The 24828-nt window shown below is 46.3% G+C and overlaps 1 protein-coding gene across 1 annotated transcript in view; it reads left to right on the top strand.

Moving 5' to 3' along the window:
* ANOS1 (anosmin 1) overlaps nucleotides 1-24828 on the top strand; it is a 189199-nt gene that overhangs the window by 131312 nt on the left and 33059 nt on the right. The window contains exons 4-6 of the mRNA XM_065901097.1: nucleotides 3240-3462; nucleotides 13016-13200; nucleotides 15591-15720. Coding sequence (XP_065757169.1) covers nucleotides 3240-3462; nucleotides 13016-13200; nucleotides 15591-15720 — 538 coding nt within the window. The remainder of the gene's footprint in view (nucleotides 1-3239; nucleotides 3463-13015; nucleotides 13201-15590; nucleotides 15721-24828) is intronic.

Genomic DNA, 24828 nt, shown 5'->3' with positions numbered 1-24828 from the left:
AAAATTAATCAGCATAGTAACTACGTTTTCTCCAAATTTTAAACTCGAGCCAGTGACCTGGCGAAATGGTTATTTGTGTGAAATTATTCATATGAATAGTTTTATAAAGGAATTGTAGTTACATAGTTTTACAATTCATAATTTGCCTTAACAGACTGGAAGCAGTTGTATAAACAAGAAATACAGCATTCGGTAGGTGCATCTGATGTTGCCATGCGTGTTTTCACTTCTGTGAAGTTGAGGGGCGTGACGCTCCTTGTGGTTTGGGTAACCCACACCTTTAAAATGTTCACATCCCTCCTGACGAGTCTGTGAGTGATTAACTTGTAATGGCACAAGAAATGTGACACGCTTAAAGGTCAGAAGTTTCTTTTCCTGCACCCAAATGATCTTTTGCTCACAGGATTTCCAACTGGTGATCAGGGGACCAATTTACACATTTCCTTTATGTCTAGAGTACTGATGTTCACACATCGTTTTCTATCACCTATGAGCATTTTTGTCCTTATTCCATTCAGTGGTAAATTCTCATTAAGCAATGGTTAAAGACATGGGGAGAGACCTTGTGCATAGATACCATATGTTCTCTAATTTATATTCAGACTATTAATATTTTTCAACCTAATCCAAGAGGATTATCTAAGATAATTGATAGAGAACATCAAAGTTTGCCTTCAGTAGAGCCGAACAAATAGAAGAGTTAAGTAGAACGCCTCTGTGAGATTACTGTACCAAATTCACGTATTTGTAAGATGATCTTCATTTAAGTTCAAGGGCTGAAGACTATTTCTTTCTTGTAAATTCCAAGGGGGCCCAGTTCCCTCCCTGCAGATTTCAGTACTGGGCCTGGTGGGGGCATCTTGGAGACTTGTGGATGGTCACGCTGTAGGAGAAGCAAAGCCACCTCTCTGTCTTTGGCTCTTGTAACGTTATGATCAGAATAACAGAAGAATTTGGAAATGTTAAACAGGAAACGTGTAGCAGTGGGAAAAGAAAAGATACATCCATGAGTCCAGTCCTGCTGAGTAGCTGTTGGGAGCTAACTTGGTACAGCCCTGCCTAGTTCTCCGGGTACACAATCTAATATAATATTCATTATGTTATCTGGAACACTGCAAGCTCAGGGACCAGTCTAGAAAGCTGCAGTGCAGAGAGGAACTTTCTTTGATTCCTGATTTGTTTCCATGGACCTCAAAATACCCACCCCCCCCAACAAAAAAAAATCACATTTTCCATAGTAAAAAGGAAAAGAATTGTACAGAACAACCCTACATCAACTGGAAGATCCAAGTTATTGTGCTAATTATGGTCATTCTTCTTTTACACTCAGTAGGAACAAATGTTGCAGATCCGTCTCTGCCAGTGTTTTTGTTTATTTGTTTTTAATTCTGGCCCATTAGCTCGGTGAGTAAATCAGTAAGGGGAGGAGATAGCAGCTCCTGCTTTCCTGTCCCTCCCAGTTCAAGGGCGTGGCTGTTAGCATGAAGATGATTAGAGTCATATGAACAGACAGCCCTTACTTTGTTATCTGATTCCCAAGTTATACTCCGTTTTCATGTGTGAAGAAGTTTGCCGTGAGTTGATTTGATTATACATAATGCAAACTAAGTCCCTGTGATTGCTAACTTAGCAAGCAGTAAACACTTGGCAGATGTAATAAAATTATGTCTACTTGCAAATCTCAGCCGGTGTGCCAGGGGCCGATGATTTTAGTAACTTAAGTATTTTCGTCAGTGCATGTAATATATACATTTTGTTGAAAGAGGAAAGCTGGCCAAAACTCTATAATTGTTCCAGATCCTTTCACATGCTTCTTTGATTCCTAACTTTGATTTGGACCTGAATTGAGAACTTCAAAAACCAATGAAGGGCTCCCTTGGTGGCGCAGTGGTTGAGAATCCACCTGCTGATGCAGGGGACACTTGTTCGAGCCCTGGTCTGGGAAGATCCCACATGCCATGGAGCAAGTAAGCCCGTGAGCCACAACTACTGAGCCCATGTGCTGCAACTATGGAAGTCCACGTGCCTACAGCCCATGCTCCACAACGAGAGAAGCCACTGCAACGAGAAGCCCACGCACTGCAACGAAGAGTAGCCCCCGCTCTCCGACAACTAGAGAAAGCCCACACGCAGCAATGAACACCCAACACAGCCAAAAATAAATAAATAAATAAAATTATATTAAAAAAACCCACACCATACCAACTCAGTATCCTTAAAAAAAAAAAAAACGAATGAAGTAAAACATCTAGTAGCTAACAGAAAAATGAGCTGTGAAAGTGCATAAGAGAGAAGAGCCTTAAGAACTGATGATGCTTTAAATGTTTATAAAGTTTTAATTTAATTTAAATTAACTAGCTACAGACTCGTGGTACTTCAGTATTGAAAGCATGACCTTTCTTCTGTTTTACCTGGAAAGTTCTTGAATTGAGACACAGTTTTGATCCAGTCAATTCATGTTATTTTCAAATTTTATGTATCATTAATTTAAAAAAATGAATTAATTTTTTTTGGCTGTGTTGGGTCTTCGTTGTGGTGTGCAGGCTTCTTGTTGCCGTGGCTTCTCGTTGTGGAGCACGGGCTCTAGGCGCACGGGCTTCAGTAGTTGTGGCACGTGGGCTTCAGCAGTTGTGGCTCGCGGGCTCTAGAGCACAGGCTCAGTAGTTGTGCACAGGTTTAGGTGCTCCGTGGCATGTGGGATCTTCCCGGACCAGGGCTCGAACCCGTGTCCCCCGCATTGACAGGCGGATTCCTAACCACTGTACCACCAGGGAAGCCCTATATACGATTATTAACAATCATTTTTATTCTCATCTACAATTCTAATTCAGACCTTGAAATTATACTTTTTCTAGCTAGTGTTTCTAGTTTTCCACCTTTGGTAATTAAATTAGAGTGTGAAATTTTTTCCTGGTATTTAATTGTCAGAGTATTGATGTCTCGATGTACATTAAATTTACAATATCGGAACTCAAAATGTAACAATAATCTGTGAATGCGTGTATGTGTAATTGATGTGTATCTGTTGCATGTAAAATAAAGTTCTGATGGGTCATAGTCCTTTAAAAAATTAGCATAAAACATCACTTCTTTAGGGGGAAAGAAAGCAAGTACATTTACTTTGTAAACAATTCAAGGGAGACTTTGATGGAGTAAGAATTTTGACCTGCCTTTCCGACGCCTTGGAAATCAGACTCCGTGTGTCTTTAACGGGAGAATTCTTTTCTATTCTCTCCCAGCCTCTGTTCCCCAAGAAGAACTATGAATGCCTGACCAGCTGTGAGTTCCTCAAGTACATCCTGTCAGTAAAGCAAGGGGATTGCCCAGCTCCCGAGAAGGCCAGTGGCTTTGCCGCCGCCTGTGTCGAAAGCTGTGAAGTGGACAGTGAATGCTCTGGGGTTAAGAAGTGTTGTTCCAATGGATGTGGACACACCTGCCAGGTGCCCAAGACTCTGTACAAAGGTAAGGAGCAGAGCAGAGTAGGCGAGGGGACCTCCAGGGTCACAGGGGGGGTTGTGTGCGTGTGAGGAAAGATGTCAAAGATGTGACTTGGAAGGAAAGCGAGAACTATAAGAAAATGTACCTTGTGCCACATACAAACATCTGAAAATACTTACTGGACCATAGAAATCAGCCCCAGTGAACTCCTATTGGGGTGGAGTAAATCCTTCATGGGAATTCTTCTTATTTTTTTATTGAAGTATGGTTGATTTACAGTATTAGTTTCAGGTGTACAATACCGTGGCTCGGTATTTTTATAGATTACACTCCATTTAAAGTTGTTACAAAATAATAGCTATATCATATGAGTTCATTTAGAAGTTAACATGTAGGAAGGCCACCATCAATTCAGGAACTTTTTTTGTGTTTTCCTCCAACATGAGTAAATGATTGAAGCTCCACTCGCTACCTTGGAGTAACTGTATTTACATCCTTGGAAAACAGGCCGGCGATGGGGCCCAGCTGAAACACGCATAATAGACGCATGACTATTGTGGGTTTTCTGTTGGCACAATCCAAGAACAGAAGTGTGCTTGCGGGGAACTTTAAATATTTTGATTAGTATCTTAAGTTTCCAGATGGAGGAATTGCCCTCTTCCAAAAGATAGGGATGCAAGTTATCAAACAGTTTAGCCGATGTAAGGGTTTACATCCATAGGCAGTTTCTAGAGCACTTAACTCCTTTATGCTGTTACATGCCTCTTTCTGTAAGTGTGACAAAGTGCTTGTATGGTAAACCCATACTGTTGTATTATGTATAGTTTGGCATGCCAGAAAGCATACTATGGGAGACATAACATTTCGTTACTTTTTTGGGTCTCATTTGAAGAGAAAAATAGAATCGGTCACTAGGCATCATTCATTATAAGTAGAAAGAAATCTCTCTTGCTCTCTCGCACTTTCCCTCTCACGCATCAAGTGTATGTTGTTGCAATGCCGGTTCTGCATTACGGGCCTGTTGACTATTTTCAGAAGTCCATTCTTAGGCTTATAACAATTCAGGTCTCCCAGAAGACACATACCTGCGCCATCTTCCTCCAGCTGCCACTCGGAAATACTCTTATCTGAAATCTGTGGAATCCATGCAGTTTTCCAATTTTTTTCCCCTAAGATCCTTGGAAACCTGGCACAAATACTGTCTCAGATTCAAAATAATTGCTGCTTTCCCTTTCTTAACAGACTGACGTTTCCTTAATGGATTTAAAGTTTTATTGTTTCCATGCCGTTTGTTATAAACTACATAAAATCACTTCTGCCCAATCTAACACCGTTTAATTTTTTAAAAGGCTACTATTATGAAACCTGTTCTGTTATTATAGAACATTTGCTATTGAAGTATCAGCATTTACCATAAAAATAGGATGCTTTTAGAATGATCGTTGAAAACCCATTTGTAAAACCCTTTTTGTTTTAAAAGTGAGGCGGTTAAAGGACTCAATATAAATTAAAATATGCTTTTCATGTGGAAGCAGTGAAGAGTCAGTATGAATTTCAAGTATGCCTGGTTCACCGAGAATAAGGGAAGTATTCTACAAAGGGCCAGCATAAATGATTAATGATTAAAAGATAGCTGCAATTTAAACGTAATACGATGGGCTTTTCTCAAGTGCCGAAGTCGCCTTTCTACTACAAGTAAGTGTTGACCTGGGTGTTTGTGGACAGAGGCAATTCATGGAGGGCTAACCGCAAATAGAATAAAAAGACTCTGTTGACCTGACAGTGACTTTTGCATAATGAGCACAAGGATAAAATAGTATTCTTTTGGAAAAAAAAAAAAAATATATATATATATACACCCACACTACATAGAGACTTTTTCCTTGCTCTCTGAATGAAGGCTGGCTTCCATGTCCTGAGAGCATCTGACAGTCGTCAAAAGAGGGTTCTGGGCTTCCCTGGTGGCGCAGTGGTTGAGAGTCCGCCTGCTGATGCAGGGGACGCGACCAGGAAGATCCCACATGCCGCGGAGCGGCTGAGCCCATGAGCCACGGCCGCTGAGCCTGCGCGTCCGGAGCCTGTGCTCCGCAACGGGAGAGGCCACAACAGTGAGAGGCCCGCGTACCGCAAAAAAGAAAAAAAAGAGGGTTCTGGTGCTGATGGCGCCAGCCTCTCTGGGAAAGGGTCTTTCCTGACCCAGCGCTTGGCTTTGTGAGGAGAAAAACATGTATCCAGCCATCAACATGCATGCAAATCAGCCTGACAACCGTTGGAGGCCCAGCTGTCACTGTCCTTCTCACCTTCATAAGTGCCCCCTTATTGCCCCAAAACAAAAAATATATATATATATATATACACCCACACTACATAGAGACTTTTTCCTTGCTCTCTGAATGAAGGCTGGCTTCCATGTCCTGAGAGCATCTGACAGTCGTCAAAAGAGGGTTCTGGGCTTCCCTGGTGGCGCAGTGGTTGAGAGTCCGCCTGCTGATGCAGGGGACGCGACCAGGAAGATCCCACATGCCGCGGAGCGGCTGAGCCCATGAGCCACGGCCGCTGAGCCTGCGCGTCCGGAGCCTGTGCTCCGCAACGGGAGAGGCCACAACAGTGAGAGGCCCGCGTACCGCAAAAAAAAGAAAAAAAAGAGGGTTCTGGTGCTGATGGCGCCAGCCTCTCTGGGAAAGGGTCTTTCCTGACCCAGCGCTTGGCTTTGTGAGGAGAAAAACATGTATCCAGCCATCAACATGCATGCAAATCAGCCTGACAACCGTTGGAGGCCCAGCTGTCACTGTCCTTCTCACCTTCATAAGTGCCCCCTTATTGCCCCAAAACAACCGGTGGGAAACGAGCTTGCCTGCCTGTCTCTGCTCGCGCCGGGTCTGTGCAGGCGTTTTCTTTAGGAAGAAGGAGCTCCACCGCTGGTAGAGCTGCACCAGTCCTGCTGTCAGTTCACAAGTGCTGAGGCTGAGGTCGCAGGCCGCCTCTGAGGGGATCCAGGGGTTGGCAGCAGCGATGCGTCTAATGCCTGTTCCCACCTGGGCCAGCTCTCCTGTCATTTTTATTTTGACTCTATCCCGCTACTGTAATAGGACCGTAAACTTCAAGCCCTCTTTGGGCACCCCTGTATTATTGTATTATAGCTCCAGTAAAAGATAGATCAAGATCAAATAGATTAAATCTCATACAACCACTGATTCATCAGTGGTTTTTAGGCTCATAAGTAACATGGAGCTTTTTTTTCTTTGAACTTTATTTCCAACTAGTTTGTGGAGTTGTAATATTTAAATTAGATACAAAGTATACCTCGTGAAGAACCAAATTCTATTGGGCAAACCTGTAAGTTCCTCACGTCCGTTTCATTCATTCATTACATACTTATTGAAGTGTCATCGCATAGGAAATCCCAGAGGGCATTTTCTTAACGTCTTCCCCATTTTGAGTTTAAAAGGGACTGATGTCACCTGGATCTCCAAGTACTGACACATTTCAGCTCAGATAGTAATTACTGACTATGTGTTAGGAGTTATGGGCAGTGCCTGACATTGGTTATGACCTGTACTGGGTGAGCACCGGGGTGCAAAATCAAAGGACACCAACCTCCACCCGGCCCAGCAGTTCCTCGTCAAGCTGGTCATACGCACACACTCACTGAAGTGGACCAACCACTTTCTTAACTTTTGCCATAAATTGCTACGTGCCATCCGCTGTCCTGTTTTTCCTTTTATCGCTTATTGAGTTAATGAAAAAATTTTTAAATACATGGAAACATATATCCTTTCTGTCTGGTCCACTTTTGTAGAAAGGAAGATGGGGTGTAGGCTGATCTCATACCTTCGAAGGCTTTATATATGCTGGAAACGTGAGTTTTTCAAAACACTGTGCGTTTTGAAAAAATGATAACAGAATGTCCCGTGTTACATTTGCGCGTCTAATTTGGGTTATGCTGTGAGAAGTGTCCTTGCCTGATGCTTGAGTTAACTTTACAGACTGGTGTTAGGGTTTGAAACAAAGGAAAACAAAAGAGAGCTTTTCCTTCACCCTTCAAGTAAAACTATTAGAAGCAGCCCCCTGGAAGACTTGACCATGTTACCGTGGGTAAACTAGGCCCGAAGGTGCTAGTCTCTGACGCGCACAGCTTCGTGAGACTGTGGGAAATTCACAAGCTGGTCTTCTATGGGTGAAACACAAGCTCTGGTTCGTTGGGGCACTGGGTTTCCTTTGATCCTCCCCTATTTTAGGTCTGGTTTACAGCCTAGTTGGACTGTCCTCTGTCTAGAGGTGATGCTTCAGTATCTTACTGCCTCTCCTCACTCCCAACTGGGACATTTGGTTTGGGGAGGGAAAGAGAAAAGCTGAACTTGTTTTCCAAATGTAAAGATTCAGACTAGTTTGTGGCCTTCAGTTAGGTAGGTGGCCGTGACACAGCAGTCATTTTTCTTTACCAGGTGCTAACCAGGAATTAATCCTATATCAGTTTGTTTCTTCCCCAAAAGATCTGATGTGATGATGGAGTTGACTTACTATTTCCATGAATCTCTTAGTATTTGAAATACGTAAACCTCAGGATTTTAGAGATGGGCCGCTTTTCACAAATTAACTTTTCACATTTTGAATATCGTGACTGAGTGCCTTAATGTGATGTAAACACAAATTCCTTGAGTACAGTTGTCCTTATGAGAGATATTATCCCTGGAACACAATATCTTTTTTTTTTTTTAATTTATTTTATTTATTTTTGGCCGCGTCGGGTCTTCATTGCTGTGCGCGGGCTTTCTCTAGTTGCGGCGAGCAGGGGCTAGTCTTCGTCGCGGTGCACAGGCTTCTCATGGTGGTGGCTTCTCTTGTTGCGGAGCACGGGCTCCAGTGCGTGCGGGCTTCAGTAGTTGTGGCAAGCGGGCTCAGTAGTTGTGGCTCACAGGCTCTGGAGCACAGACTCAGTAGTTGTGGCGCACGGGCTTAGTTGCTCCGTGGCATGTGGGATCTTCCTGGACCAGGGCTCGAACCCATGTCCCCTGCATTGGCAGGCGGATTCTTAACTACTGTGCCACAAGGGAAGCAGCCCCACAATATCTTTTTAATTTTAATTTAATTTATTTTTGGCTGTGTTGGGTCTTCATTGCTGCATGTGGGCTTTCTCTAGTTGTGGCGAGCGGGGGCTACTCTTCATTGCAGTGCATGGGCTTCTCATTGCGGTGGCTTCTCGTTGCGGAGCACAGGCTCTAGGCATGCGGGCTTCAGTGGTTGTGGTGCTTGGACTTCGGTAGTTGCGGCTCACGGGCTTAGCTGCTCCGCGGCATGTGGGATGTTCCCGGACCAGGGCTTGCACCCGTGTCCCTTGCATTGGCAGTCGGATTCTTAATCACCGTGCCACCAGGAAAGCCCGGAACACAATATCTTGCTGCATTTTCATACCTAGACTTGTGACAAGTATATTTATATGAACAGTCAGATCTTGTGATGATTTGCATCTGCTGATGGTCTGTCTTTATTGAATTTTCTATCAGCATAGTTTCAACATTTTTTTGAAGCATTGGGTTTCTGTTCCTTTGATTTCACCAAAATCCTTGTTATGTTTTAAAGAAAAAAAAAATGCACCGATATTGTCATATATTGTTGGATGTTATATGATAGCATTTTTGAAGTTTTTAACAGAATAGTTTAGATTTCAGATGACTAATACGTTCAGAAATACTAGGAAAGAAAGATCCTAGTCATTTACATAATAAAAACCACACTGAGGACAGATCCATCCTCTGCATCTGGTTATGCAGCCGGGCTGCTGGGTGAGCTCGCAAGGACTATGAAAGGACTGGCGTGAGGGCTTGAGGGTCCAGGCCTGAGCCCCATCTGCACACAATTACAGCCAAGGGCTGCAGTGACTCCCAATCAGGGGAGCCAGCTGACCCTGATGCAAACCAGATGGACCGTTTCTTAAAATGCAAATTGCAAGACCATTGCACGTCATAATTAAAGAGATTCTCAGGTGAAGGAATCTGAACTGACAGTGCCCTGACAGTCATCGTGGTGCCATGAAGGCTCTTGGTAGTTGAATGATACTCCAGACTGAAGCCTCAGAGCACGGGGGTGCGGATGCAACTCAGCAGCGGCACCTCTGCTGCCAACGCGTTCAGGGTGCTTCAGCGACTTGAGGATTTACTGTAGCTGCGTTTACGCTAGAGGATTATACGTGGAGAGCCAAGAAAGTGCAAGTGCTCTGTGAGGTTCAGGAACTAGCCAGCCATCGTCTCTTGAAATAGTAAGTAAAGGAATGTTTGAGCCATAGGACCTTGGCAGAAAAGGAGACGTGAGCTCCTTGAAAGGATACACACGCCAGAGAAGGTGGCACTGAACGCCTGCGATAAGTCTTCTCCTTCCCCTCCGTGACTCCCAAGCGGAGAGGGGTTTACCATTGTCCCAAACATGTGTGTAAATGTTCCGAGTCCTCTTACGTCCCCAGGTGTATTCCTGAGAGAAGAATAAGACAGCGGGTTGGGCTGTTTTTTCAGCAAATAGTTCCGGGCCATTTGCTCTTGCAGAGCGCTCTCTACGAGGACATGGTGACGTGGAAATTGAGGAGACGTGGTTCTTGACCTCTGGGGTTTTAGCTTTGTGGGGAAGACAGACATCATTACACGAGCTGGCTGTGGAGGGAGGCAGTTAAGTGTATTTCGACAGTGACGGGTTAAATGCTGAAGAGCTGGCAGAAGAATGGAGCCTTTCTTTCCAGTTGGGAGCTTTAGGGAAAGTGGCTCCGAAGGGTGGCATTTGGACTGAGCCTGGAAGTATTCCAGGGTCTGTGGTCCGAAAATAGAAGGAAAGAGATTTCAGAGTGAAGGAGACACCACGAACAGGCCGTGGTAGTAGGGAGTGCCTGGCAGTGTGTTTGTGGGTGTAAAGGCAGGTGTGCGACAGACACGTAAAATGTACCACGAGATCAACTGAAAGATAACTGGTAGGTGGTGGTGAAGATGGATGCCTTGAGTGAGATGCAGAGACGTTTCCCTCCCTTCTGTAGCAAACGGATGTGCTTGAACGTTCTGAGAAGGAGAAGGAGAGCCTCTCTCCTCCACTTGAAGAAAATAACCACAAATACGGTGAAGAGGGAATTAGAGAAAAGAGACTGGCTTGCAGGGAGATGGGTTAGAGGCTATGGTGACGGTCCAGACAGGAGAGGAAAGTGCCTAAAACAGGTGGTCACCGTGGAGACAGGATGACTGAGGGGTTCCTGAAACTATACTCTGCAGTAAAACCACAGGATGGTGGTAGGTGCAAGCACAAGACAAAAGGTTCTGGGAACCCTTCGATGTCCAACAGCCTAGAGATGTCATGAAGACCTACGTCTCAGGAGGAGGGGCGTATCTGGGGACAGGCATTTGAGAGGGGACTTATGCAGGTGGATGAGGTCCTGCAGCCCAGAGAGGGACTGGGGGTAGATGGTGAGAATCACTGGCTCTGCAGAAATACTCTGGGCATGGAAGCGTAAGTGTCAGGTTAGGCACTGAGAAGTTTCTGACATGAGCTTGAAAAAGACTTGCAGGGGCACAGCAGGGGCAAAGACTAGGACGGGAGAGTCCCACACCGACCGGGAACTTCAAGGACGTTAGAATCAGAATGTCCAAGGGACTTGCAGAGCTACGGAAACCCCTTCGTTTCTCTACCTTTCTAAGTGGCTTTTCCTAATCCGAAATGTGGCAGAAAATTCAGGGAGAAACCAGAGATGGGTCATGGCTCCAGGCAATTTGTTTAATCTTCCTCAGACTCAATTCCCTGGGGCTCAGAATGTAGCTACTTCACCCTTCATCCAGTTGATGAGGTCACAGCAAGGATCACATGAGACAACTTTATGGTAAAGTGAAGGGCAACGTACAGATACAACCCGCCAGCAAATCAACATGGAGAATGCAACAGGGGCGGTGACTGTGGTTGTCCAGAAAATAGTTTTTTGGGTTTTTTAAAATTTTATTTTATTTTTATTTTATTTACTTTTGGCTGAATTGGGTCTTCGTCGCTGCACGCGGGCTTTCTCTAGTTGCGGCGAGCGGGGGCTACTCTTCGTTGCGGTGCGCAAGCTTCTCATTGCGGTGGCTTCTCTTGTTGCGGAGCACGGGCTCTAGGCGCGTGGGCTGCAGTAGTTGTGGCGCGTGGGCTCAGTAGTTGTGGCTCACAGGCTTCAGTAGTTGTGGCACGCGGGCTCAGTAGTTGTGGCTCACAGGCTCTAGAGCGCAGGCTCAGTAGTTGTGGCGCACGGGCTTAGTTGCTCCGCGGCATGTGGGATCTTCCCGGACCAGGGCTCGAACCCGTGTCGCCTGCATTGGCAGGCGGATTTTTAACCTCTGCGCCACCAGGGAAGCCCTAGAAAATAGTTTTTAAGAGTCAGTGAGCTTTTGAGCAGATATACATATGCCATTTTAAAATTATCCAACTCTGTCCACCTCAGTGTTTAATGCTTTAAAAGTTCCCAGCACAAGATCTGGCTTGGATTAAGATCAGAATGAAATGAGTTGAATTCAGCCACATCACTAACATGCATCAGAGCTTATATTTTGTATTTACACATTTTCTAGTTTTCTCAGTTTAAACTCAAGAAACGGAAAAATTAATGCAGCGTTCTGAGCTAACCATTTCCAATGCTTAGTTGTCAGTGCTTTAGGCAAATACTCGTCCTCAGCAAAGAAGGATTTTAATGCAGCTGGGGTTCTTGGTTTGGATGGCATTGAACGTCACGACGCCGTAGACTGTACCTGATTCTGTTAGTTTCATATGTCCTGTTAGTATTATAAATTTGTTTTAAAACTCCCTTTCCATAACGGCTGCTATTTCGAACCGTGGTTCTTAAATCTTTCAGTTACCAGGCAACTTGCATGCACTGTAGGGGGAAAAAGGAATCAAAATGATGAACTACTTTCCAGTGAGGCACCTGTGAGGGACTTCTGAAGCCAGGCACTCACTCATGCCCAAACCAAACATTATCAATTCATCTTTTTCCAATTGTAGACGGTAAGTCAGTGGGGCAGAGGTCCAGCAGTCAGTTGGAGAATCCACAAGACCCATGCTTCGGAAACCATTCTTATAAGATTTGACCACGTGAGAGGATTGGGCTTTATGATGTTTTCCTTATGAGGAAAACTCGCTCAGATAGAGAGGAGAGCAAACTTGAGAACCGTGCTTTAAGGACCCTAGGATCTGTCAGCAGAGACGGAGCGTGTTACGTGGGAAAGAGGACTCAAGCCTCCTCCTGACTGTTGCCCCGTGTGAATTCCGGGTTAGCCTCCACTGGTGCAGCTTGGTAACAGGATTTACTTGGAAGAACATGCATAAAGGAATTGCTCTAGAGGTGACCTTGTTCAGAACCAGGAATCAGTTTAGACCCTCTAAAAAACTGGGAGAGCGAAACTGAACTTCGTGTCAGGAGATTTCAAATGTGAACCCCTGATAGGGAGAAGCTGCTTTTAAGAAAGGAAATAGAGGATCCGTTGTCACGAGATGAGATTTGTCTCTTCCGTAGATTTTCTTTCTCAACTTTCACCGCACTCCGAGTCACACATGGGCTGTTTTAACCGGCGCGGTTCTGTTTCAGGTGTCCCCCTGAAGCCCAGGAAGGAGTTACGATTCACAGAACTGCAGTCCGGGCAGCTGGAGATTAAGTGGTCCTCAAAATTCAATATTTCAATTGAGCCTGTGATCTACGTGGTACAAAGAAGATGGAATTATGGAATCCATCCTAGTGAAGACGACGCCACGCATTGGCAGACGGTAGCCCAGGTTAGTGCTTCATAGGCATTGTTTTCCCCTTGAGGCAGTGTCTCCTTCGCCTACAGAGAGAAACTTAGCTTGCTGTGCCGTGGTCAAAACAACCTGAGCACCGAAATCACGTAATCCAAGGTGGACGTGCCCTGCATGTTGGCGGAAGACGGGATGGGCTCTGTAGGTGTAACCGGGTACCACAAGAAACTTGGCTTAATGTGTTCACGGCGCACGTGGAAGGGAGACGGTTTTCTGATGAGAGTTCACATTTATTCCGAGAAGTACGCTTCCTTGAGATAAACTTAAAACCGACTAGAGTGAGGGAAATGCAACACCCGTAGGACTGGTCAATGTGCTATTTGATCATCTCAACGACTTCTCCTCTATTTCTCCTACATTTAAGCCTTTATTCCGCATGGGACTTCCGTGGCGGGAGGAAGATTCATATCACAAAACTACTTAGTGGGAAGCAGCCAGCAGCTCATCAATCTCCCCTAAGTGCTTTCTTCTTCTTGGTCAGCTTACCAACTGGGAGGCCACCTGGATGGAGTTTATCTTCCCAGTGCTTTACCTCCTCTGTCTTGTGGATGTGAAAAGCAAAATATTTTCTTTCTTTTTAAGAGCTGTTAAATGGACTACCAGCTGCAGGCAGACTCCACGGATGGAGAAAAGAATCAATTGTCAATATGCAACTGCTTCAGGCTTTTCAGCAACTGAAATGCCTTCTCTACATGTAGGTCTATAGGGGGAAATTCTGTCCTGAAGTTGATCAGGTCATTTTTTTCCTCCCAGGACAAGATTCCCATGATTTTTTTTTTCAGTAAATATAAAATAAATTTCAGCATCCAGGTGTTTAGGAGAAGAATTTGGTCCCTTTTGCAAGAGTAGCATCTCAGAGAGTATAAACACTAAAATGCTTTAAATCCCACCCGATCATTGAGAAATGAGATGTTAAGAGAAACATCTTAAATTAGGGGGGGAAGAAAAAATGGTCAGATAAATTTAGCAATTCTATTCCATACCTATTTTGTTAAAAAAATTGTGTTTTAACAAAACATAAAGATGTTCAGAATGCAGCCTGAAATTATATTTGGTTTACATGGCATTCTCCCTGAAACAGTGCTACAGTATCATTTGTAACTCTTCCAAATTATGCAATTTCCAAATATTTCCAAATTATAAACTTGAAGATTTATGAAAGTAACTGATGATAAGCCCTTCTCTTTCATATCCTCTTATCCGGAGAGAGGAAAGACCTCGCACTATCATTTCTGTTGTTATTACTATTTTCACTAGTTAATACCACATGTAATGCTTCCTTTCTCTGTCTGCTGAATGCTGTGGCTAGCATGCTGGCTTTAGTTCCTTAAACTGAAAGCTAAAACTAGACAAACAAGTCGGTGAAAATGTTATCTCAAATGCTGCCAAACGAGGTAGAAAGCCACACTTGAGGTCATCTTCTTCCTTTGATCTCGGAAATGCTTAGCTTCTTTTGAATGTTAAAATACACATGACGATCCTTTTCAATAAGTTATTATAAACTCAGCTTTAGGAGGGTTTCAGTTCAGTTTCCCAGTTTCATCCACCGAGCACCAAGCTGAGCGCAGCACTTGGCGCACGTGAGGCATAGAACTTGGGCGTCTGTCCCTTGGAGTCAAGGCCAAGGTTTCACGTCTACCCTAGGACGTTGCTGGAAGCAGGCATGTTGCCCTGAGTTTGAGGAAAGGGAGGACAGTGGGAAGATGCTCAAGCTGTTTGATGTCTTGGGACGTAGCTGTAGGGACAGCAAGACCTGTGGACCTGTCCCATTGTCCAGTTTTCTTCTCTGGACCTTTTCTTGGATGAAACATCCCTCACCCTTCAGGAGCACGACTCTTTGCAGATCTTACATGATTTACTCAAATGAAACAAAAAAGTCTTGGGTTGCAATGTACTTCCAGAATTTAAGCGTGTGGGTTCACGTACATACTTCCAAAATTATATCTGGCACGCAAGTAGGAGGCATTTCCCTTCTATAAACTAAAGTCGATTTCATTTTCTCTATACTGTCATGATTACTTCATGTATTTATTCTATAATTTATTGATGACATCTCTCCAAGGCTGTATTTAGTCACCAGATTTTAAAACAGCCCAAGCATTTGTCACGAGATTTTGACTTCCAGAGAGCTTTGACTCTTTGAGGTAAAATACCTATGAATGGAAGCAAGCAGTTGGAACCTTCCCTAGGAATTCCTTGGTCCCCGACAGCCCCTCCCGTCCCGGAGCAGGACGGGCTGCTCTCATCCAGGAGGGCAGGGCACGGCGAGGCTGTGTTGCATGCGCTGACGAGTGCGTGCGTTTCTAAAACAGACCTGATGGGCACGTCAGGATAAAGGGGATCTCTGTGCTCTGTGACTTTCCCCTCAGACCACGGATGAGCGGGTCCAGCTGACCGACATACGGCCCAGCAGGTGGTACCAGTTCCGAGTGGCAGCCGTGAACGTGCACGGGACCCGAGGCTTCACCGCCCCCAGCAAACACTTCCGCTCCTCCAAAGGTCAGTATCGCTTGCCTGCCCCTCTACGCCCAACTCGCCACGGGGGCGCATCCGTCTCACCTCTCCAAGTTCTTACGTGTGGTTGGCCAACAGGTGGCTGTGCTGTGCTTAGCGAACGGGACCGGATGGGTCTGAAGGTGCCGGCGAATTTACGATTAGGACCATCCCTGGGCTTTTACCTCTGAGGGACTGCAGGAGATAATGGGATGGGGTTTTCTCAACTCTGAAGTCATGGTTTTCCATGACCAGCTTCCGTTGGCTCTCTCAGTATATTCTGAGTCAAGCACCATTCAGTTAATTTTTGGAGAGAAAGGTTTGGTTTCTGCCACATCAGACTGTGCAGGTTTCTTGAAACAGTTGCTATACTGAGTGTGAATTAATCTCTTTTGTTTCATAAGAGGCAGAATTTAAATCCCTCCCGAGTCACTTTATCACGGCTATCATTTTGTTCAGTTCCTACTTCAGTGCTATTTTAAAACCTCTGTGGGATCCGATGAATACCAAGTATATTACATTTGTGGTTAGTTTAGTCTGTGATAGTGGGAGGACATCATTTGACTGGATATTAATAATAGCTCCGTGTCTGTTTCTCCAGTTGTGTTGAGATGGCTGTGTGTGCTCTGAATTAATGATCCATCTGCTTGGCTAATAGTGAGGGCCAGTTTCATGGATAGACGTTCGTCAGGTGATTCCCTTACTAACCAGCAGTTAGCCTCTTAGGGAGCTCGTTGAAGTTTATTTTAAGAATACATTATGATATTAATGAATAATGTGAGACTGGTAACATCAATCATGTCTTTCAAAACGGGAAGGTTTGAACTGGCTGCTATAAATTGCGATTTCCGTTCCGTTTTGGGTAGAATGTATGTTTCCGTTAGTCTGTCCGTTTCTCACCAGATAATATAGCCACACCTTTCTCTGCACAATCATAGGTCTCAAGTGGGAACCTTGCAAGCAGATCAATTTGGTGTTGGAATTCTGTTACGGTGTACGTTGTAGATTTTTAAGTCTTTCTTTGAAAAAGTCCTTTTAAGAAAAGAGAGGTGCAGAGCACACACCCCCGCCAACCCCGAGGCAGATACACTGAGCAGGTCCCAAAATGAAATAAGAAATACAGACATCAGACCTTCCTTGTCTGAGGACTGTCTCCAAGTGGTCCGAGGACTGAGAGAGGCCGTGGGAATAAATAATTAACAGTGGGTTCAGAGGCAGGGATCAGTACAGGGCTCGAGAAGCGTTCACCTTGATCTTGGCAGTTCAAATGCGGTCCAGGCGTGCTGTGGTTACAGTGCGTTCCCATCTCCTCCCTTGCCGGCAGGATGGGGGTCTGGCGCTCTCAGATCATGGCTGCATGTCCAGACATGAGGCAGAGCAGCTCCCAGCCTCTGCAGACAGAGGTGGAATCCCTTTCAGAGTCGGACGGGGTCTGGGCAGAGGCCCTGTGACAGTCCCCAGGGCCGGCCCGGTGGCTGCCAACCAGCAAAGAGGCATCCATTCTGGGGAAGGAACAAGGCCGTGCTGTCCCAGCCCGTCCTACATGTCTGAGGACCGTATATGTCTAGAATTAGAGCAGCATCCCTCAAATTTAAACAGGCTTTTGTTGAAGGAAAGTGCACCATTTGGGGGAAACCTTGCAGTCACCATTAAATTGTTCTGTTTCTTGGTTTTACAAATATGCCCAACATTCAGCATTCCAGACTTCAGTTCTTGTACTTCTGAAACCAAAAATACCATGCCTAGAACTTGTGGCAGAGGCTACTGTTTCCACTGAAGAGGCAGCACGGAATGATGGGAATATAATACCCACTAAACAGTTGAAAGCATTTCCTCCAGGATATGGCTAAGGATACATCACCGTTTACAAGGTGGTACCCCGTCTTCCCTCACCTTAGTCAGTTCTCATCAAGCGTAGAAATGTGTCTTACTGGGAAAAGAATTTTTAACAGCCTTATTGAAATATAATTTACATACCATAAAATTCACTCATCTTAAGTTTGTTAGCCAGTGATTTTTAGTATTTACCATAAAGTCGTGCAAGTATCCTTTATACAGTTTTAGAATCCTCCAGGAGCCTCCCTGGCTTACTGGGAGAATTTTAAGGTAGAAATAAAGTGTTTTGGGGTCTCGTTTTATCACTCACGTTTCATTCCCTTTTTTTATTCAACAAATGTTTGTTGAGCACCTGCTCTGTGTCAGGCACTGTGCTAGGCACTGAGGTAACAAGTAAAAGACAAAAATGTCAGCTCTTGTGGAAAACACACACACACACGGATTCACTGTGATTGGGGGCGAGAGGAAACAGTAAACAAGATTAATACATAAAACACTCTCATATACTAGGGTAGAGAGTGATAACTGACAGTGTGAAAAATAAAGAATAGACACAGGAGCTGTGGGGAAGGGGGTGTTTTTGTTTTTTCCTATTTCAGGGAGGGCGGCCACAGAAGAGATGCTGTATAAAGGAGTGAAGGGCTGGCCTTGCACCATCTGAAGGAAGAGCCTTCCGGTTCCAGGGCGGAGCCTGAGGGTGGAGGAGAGAAGGGTGCAGACTGCAAGGAAGGAGGGGCTGGGCGTGCTGGGTGTCCAGGGTCACGGTACGGAGCGCCAGTGCAGTATTCCCGCTCAGAGGGCACTGCACTGAGTGGAGAGAGCCAGACAGAGGAAGACGAGCGCTCTACGTTGTCGTTCATATGTGGATCTAAAAAGCACAGCAAACCAGTGATGCAACAGCGGTAACGAAAGGTGACAGTAACGTGGACAGAGGCAGAAGTCAGCTGTCCGGGGAGCATATGTGGAAAGGTGACTCTGATAGGCTTTGGGGACTTACCCGTGGCCTGTAGGGAATGACTCCAGGGTCTTTGGTCAGGAACTGCTGAGAGATTGGTGTTGCCAGCGACTAAAACAGAGATGACTGAGACGAGGGTGTTTCAGGCGCAGACTCTTTTCTTCCTTTGGGGAGGCACATATTTCCAGAAGAGTAATCCTTGCCCAGCCAGTATGACTGCTGTGTTTTAGGGCCTTTCCTACACACGGGCTTTTCTGAGGGGTGGATGTACCCCGGTGAAGGACCCTGGACGTGCTGGAAACACGAGTAATCAAAGGAGCAGCTGAAGACACAAAAATAACTTTGTTTCTACCTTAAAATTTTCCCGGCAGGGCACGGAGGATCTTAATGGGGTAGCGGAATCCTTCTAAAATGGATAGTGGTGGTGGTCACACCCTTAGGGAACACTAGAAATCACTGCTTGCACGCTTGAGTGAACTGTATGGTATATAAATTCTAGTTCAGTAAGATTGTTACATTTTCTTCCCCCAGCAAGCACTTTTGTATATTTGTAAAGGCGGTGGAGTAAGATGGGAAGTGATGAGGGGGACCGACCTGGCAGTGTCTTCAGCCGTCAGGCAGGTCTGTCATCCCCTCGCCCCCAGCCCCATTCTGTGATGCATCTTCCCGGAGACCACCAGAGGATCTATGATGACCAGCGCACACACGCTTTTGGTTTGCAGAGCACAAGGACTGAAGTCTGGAATGCGCCTTGCCTTGAGACGTATGGAAGGTTGCATGTGCGGTGTGGTTTGTAAAAGCAAATAGCACCACATTTTAACGGTCACTGCAGCGCTTCCAAAAGCGGTGCATTTTCATTTAATTAATGCCCGCCGTGCTCCGGAACCAACTGACACTGTACCAGTTGTACGTCTTCTAGTGGTTTAAAATTACTTTAAGAAAGAAATAGTGCTTCCAAAATAGTTGTCTGTGCAAAGGGGAGGCCATTTTCTAGTGCATTTGAATTTGCATATGGGACCAGACTTGATCATTTAAGGCTGGCTCAAGGGAAGGGGCAAGGATCTTTTCCATCTTCCACGAACACCTCTGAAAATAAAAGCAAAATTAAATAGGACGATAAAAAAACTTGGTAAAGTGGGCGTCATGTAGTTTAGTTAGGCCTGCTGCCTGGTATTCATCCTGATTCTCACAGAAAAGCCAAAATTGCTGTCTTTCTCTTCTTTAGGGTTACTTTTAAATACAAAATTACTAGTCTGTGGTTTGCCCGAATAGATTGGTTACTCAGTTAATTTCCCTTTAACTCTTTCTTTTTTTTTTTTTTTTTTTTTTTTTTTGCGGTACACGGGCCTCTCACTGTTGTGGCCTCTTCCTTTGCGGAGCACAGGCTCCGGACGCGCAGGCTCAGCGGCCATGGCTCACGGGCCCAGCCGCTCTGCGGCACGTGGGATCTTCCCAGACCGGGGCACGAACCCGTGTCCCCTGCATCGGCAGGCGGACTCTCAACCACTGCGCCACCAGGGAAGCCCTCCCTTTAACTCTTATATCACCCTATAACTTAATCCTAACCCCTTAGAATACTTATTTTCTATAAGAAAATTCTGAGTTGTTCATAGATTGGTAAGTCAGTTTCAGGCTTTTTCTTTTCCAGGTGAATACCGTTTCTGGATATTTTTATTGCTAACCCCTGCCAACGCCCCTCCCCAAGGTTGAGGTGATTTTCTGTATTTACTTATTTAAATGCTCTATACTGTCTTTCTCCCTGGTACTTGAGAAGGAAAGTTGGCTACAACCTTAAAAACTGAAATTACATAGATAATTTAATAGACTAATGTATAATGTCCCTTTCTACTTTTTGTCTCTTAATGGAGAAAATGGAAATGGTAACCCTTCCACATGGTGAGTTGCCTTCCTAGGCTACTCGTGGGATGAAGCGCTCGCTTTTCTGGGCACCAAGCTTGCCAGACCCTAGGGTCTTGGAAACTTTTCCATCCCGTGGCGTGGGGAGTGAACCCTAGGAAGCATCGGGAGACAGATGTAGATACGTGTGGAATCACAGGGGCGTTTGCACGTGGGACTCCTGACGCGGGAGATGACCTGCCAGGGACGTGATCCCCAGACGCCCGTGCAAGTTAAGGCTCCGCATGGAAGCAGTTTACAGAGGCAAGGATCCAGGACACCGGGTGGGCAGGGGCGGGGGTGAGAGGGAAAGGTGACCGGGTGGGCAGGGGCGGGGGTGAGAGGGGAAGGTGACCGGGAAGGGAAGGCGGAGCACAAAGGCACGTTCTCACGCTAGTTGCCACTGTGGGCAGCCCTTCGCCCTCTGGGGAACTGGGGCGTTGCAGGCGGGCTGCTCCCGGGCGTCTGTGTCCTGCACACGCACAGAGCCTGCTCTGGGTGCAGACAGAGGCGCGGGTGTTTACAAGCTGAGCGGACGTGCCCTGAAATAGCACAGGACAGGGGACAGGGGTGGCACCGCGAGAGCGTCTGCTGTCTACCTCTTGGTTTACTCAATATCTACAAGATTCCCGTTACAGACGTGTCTAATGTGTTTTGAATTATGGTTTAAAACAAAGATATGAATAGTTGGACGGACGCAATTCGGCAAGATCATGAAAGGAGCCCCCGTGTTCCCGAATGTGGGACAGACGTAATAGTAAGTGGAGACAGACAGGCCTTTCCAGGCTTGCTTTCTTCCCTCCCGAATCTGCCATCACCCTTCCCAACATCAGATCCGTTTCACACTGTCGTCCGCTTCTTTGACGAAGCAGCCCCAGGCTGCTGACCCACAGAGCGCCCCAAAGTGGCGGGCATCAATTTAGGGTGACACTCTTGCCAGGAGAAAACATACTTTGGTATGCACTGGTCTTGAACGTTTTCTCGATCATGTTGATATTTATGGACGGGGCAGAAAATGTGCATATACTGCGTGCTTGGTATTGGAAATATACGTTACTAGTACTACTTCCTGTTACAAGTGACTGCTTACAAGTTGACTGAATTTGGGAAATAAAGGGCTACAGAGACTTCTGTGTGTCGACATCAGCAGTGGAAGCAGGAAGACGGACGGTTTTGTGCCTTATGTTAAGCAAAGCCCAGCTTCACTTTTTTGCGTGTTGCCAAAAGCACGCAGATGTTGGTCTGGATGTTTGAGGTTAGTCCCTATCCATTTAACACTGAATTAATGTGCTTTTAGGAGATCTTACAAAGAAAAATTTAAAAGTCCACCTTCCGTCGTCATTAACCTAGTACGTCTTCTCATGTACATAATACAGTTATTATATTCACTTCCAAATTCAGAGTTCTCCATCCATCTTTCCCCCCTTATTTTCCCCATGTGTACAGGATACATTAAAAAGCAGAAGAAAAGCAGACGTTGTTTTCACAGCGTACAAGCATCACACGGGATGTTATTCCACGCATACATTACGGAGTGTTAGGAAAGGCGAGAACAGACTCCACTGTGGTCATAAAGTTCCCTGTCGCTCCACGGGGACCCATGACTTCCTACGCAGCTGCTCCGCGTGCCATTTCCACTGGACAACACTGTTCTGAGCACGTGTCCTGAAACTATGCGATAGCTGGGAATGTGCCTGCCGTGCAGCTTCCGCAGCGTCCCTAAGCTGTCGTGTGTCTAGGTACTGCAGGGGATTTCTTTCTTCTCCTTCCCTTCCTTCCCTTCCCTTTCCCCTTCCCTTCCCTTCCCTTTCCCCTTCCCTTCCCTCCCTTCCCTTCCCTTCCTTCCCTTCCCTTCCCCTCCCCTCCCCTCCCCTCCCTTCCCTTCCCTTTCCCCTTCCCTTTCCTTCCCTCCCCTCCCCTCCCCTCCCTTCCCTTCCCTTTCCCCTTCCCCTTCCCTTTCCCTTTCCCCTTTCCCTCCCCTCCCCCCCTCCCCTCCCCCTCCCCTCCCCCTTCCCTCCCTTCCCTGCCCCTCCCCTCCCTCCCCTCCCTTGCCTTTCCCCTTCCCTTCCCTTCCCTTTCCCCTTCCCTCCCTTCCCTCCCTTCCCTTTCCCCTTCCCTTCCCTTTCCCCTTCCCTTCCCTTCCTTCCCCTTCTCTTCCTTCCCTTCCCTTCCTTCCTTCCCTTCCTTCCCTTCCCTTTCACCTTCCCTTCCCTTTCCCCTTCCCTTTCCTTCCCTTCCTTCCCTTCCCCTTCCCCTCCCCTCCCTTCCCTTCCCTTTCCCCTTCCCTTTCCTTCCCTTCCTTCCCTTCCCCTTCCCCCTTCCCTTCCCTTCCCTTCCCTTCCCTTCCCCTCCCCTCCCCTCCCCTCCCCTCCCCTCCCCTCCTCTCCCTTCCCTTCCCTTCCCCTCCCCTCCCCTCCCCTCCCTTCCCTTCCCTTTCCCCTTCCCTTTCCTTCCCTCCCTCCCCTCCCCTCCCTTCCTTCCCTTTCCCCTTCCCCTTCCCTTTCCCTTTCCCTTTCCCTCTCCCCCCCTCCCCTCCCCCTCCCCCTCCCCCTTCCCTCCCTTCCCTGCCCCTCCCCTCCCCTCCCCTCCCTTGCCTTTCCCTTCCCTTCCCTTCCCTTTCCCCTTCCCTCCCTTCCCTCCCTTCCCTTTCCCTTCCCTTCCCTTTCCCCTTCCTTCCCTTCCTTCCCTTCTCTTCCTTCCCTTCCCTTCCTTCCCTTCCCTTCCTTCCCTTCCCTTTCACCTTCCCTTCCCTTTCTCCTTCCCTTCCCTCCCTTCCCTTCCCCTCCCCTCCCCTCCCTTCCCTTCCCTTTCCCCTTCCCTTTCCTTCCCTTCCTTCCCTTCCCCTTCCCCTCCCCTCCCTTCCCTTCCCTTTCCCCTTCCCTTTCCTTCCCTTCCTTCCCTTCCCCTTCCCCCTTCCCTTCCCTTCCCCTTCCCTTCCCCTCCCCTCCCCTCCCTCCCCTCCCCTCCCTCCCTCTCCCTTCCCTTCCCTTTCCCCTTCCCTTCCCTTTCTTTCTTTCTTCCTTCCTTTCTTTCCTGTCTTTCTGTCTCTCTTTTCTTTTTCTTTTTGTTGTTCATGAGGGAAGTAAAATTATTCCAACTGCTGTGTCTGGAAAGAAAACAGTTTAAATATCAGAACTAACCTACGAATTAGCTGGAGAACATGTGACTGGTTATATCATTGCTTTAAAAATCTAACTGCCCTTGATCACCGCCCCACACCTAAGAGGCAGTCCTCTGATGCATTTCAAATGGGAAGTCTGTTCCCTGGACATCGTTTGAGGAACTCAAATAAGTAATAAAATTAACATTCATGCTCTCAAAGCATATCTCGTTCCTCTCTCTGTGTCTATGTATATATACGTATATGTATATTCCTTCATGATTGTGTATTTATAAAGGTCTTTTTTTACGGAAGTAGAGTTGATTTACAATATTGTGTTAGTTTCAGGGGTACAGCACAGTGATTCAGTTATAAGTATATATGTTTTCGGATTATTTTCTCTTGTAGGTCATTACAAGACATTGAGTTTAGCTCCCCGTGCTGCAGAGTAGGTCCTGCTGTTTATTTTATATACGGTATATGCATCTGCTAGTCCCAAACTCCTGGTTGACCCCTCCCCGCCTTTCCCCTTTGGTACCCATAAGTTTGTTTTCTGTCTGTGAGTCTGTCTCTGTCGATGGACTCATTTGTGCCACATTTTCGATTCCACGTGCAAGTGGTATCCTATGATGCTTGCCTTCCTCTGTCTGACTTACTTCACTGAGGACGACCTTCTAAAGGTCTCTCTCTTTACTGCCATTTGCACCCCACTCTGCAGTTGCGCTAACGCGCGGCTGGGTCTCCGTGTTCAACCAACAGGATCGTCTGGACACGTGGAGGCGCCTGCCTCACAATAAGTGATGGGCTTTCTCCTGGGATGGCAGGAAGGGCTCCTTTCCCATGAGAGCTCACATCAGTGTGATAATAGCCTGCCTTTCTGCAGGGGTGACAAGTGATTTCATTTGGCACTTTACCCATCGTAGGGCGTAAAGCTGTTCCACCGTGTGTGTTACTTTGTCACAAAAGGGTCAGAGATGCAACCGTAAATCTATCTGCTGAAACCCGAAGCTTCCATCTTCCTTTGCCAAAAGCACTACATATGATCGTTAATAAAAGGAACTATTTTTTCTCCAAGGCTGAAGTTGGTTATTCCTGCTAAACGTCAAAGATATCTTTGCCCTGGAAATCATGCAAACTGTAAAAGGAGCTGATACGGGCTTCCTATTGCATTTATCTTTGAAAGTGTACTTGCTGCCTGCTTTGTGAGTTGTGTTTCTGCAGATAATGGGGATGGTTGCACAGAGGGAGTGGATGAAGCAGAAAGAGGAGTGAGATGGGAGAGAAATGCTCTCGTTTAAGCTTCAGAGGGGGAGGGGTCAGGGGAGCT

This window comes from Phocoena phocoena, chromosome X (genome assembly GCF_963924675.1).
Source record: "Phocoena phocoena chromosome X, mPhoPho1.1, whole genome shotgun sequence".
In the NCBI taxonomy this organism is placed as follows: Eukaryota; Metazoa; Chordata; class Mammalia; order Artiodactyla; family Phocoenidae; genus Phocoena; species Phocoena phocoena.
Note: the sequence above shows the minus strand (reverse complement) of the source record. Positions and strands in the feature narration are given on the sequence as shown.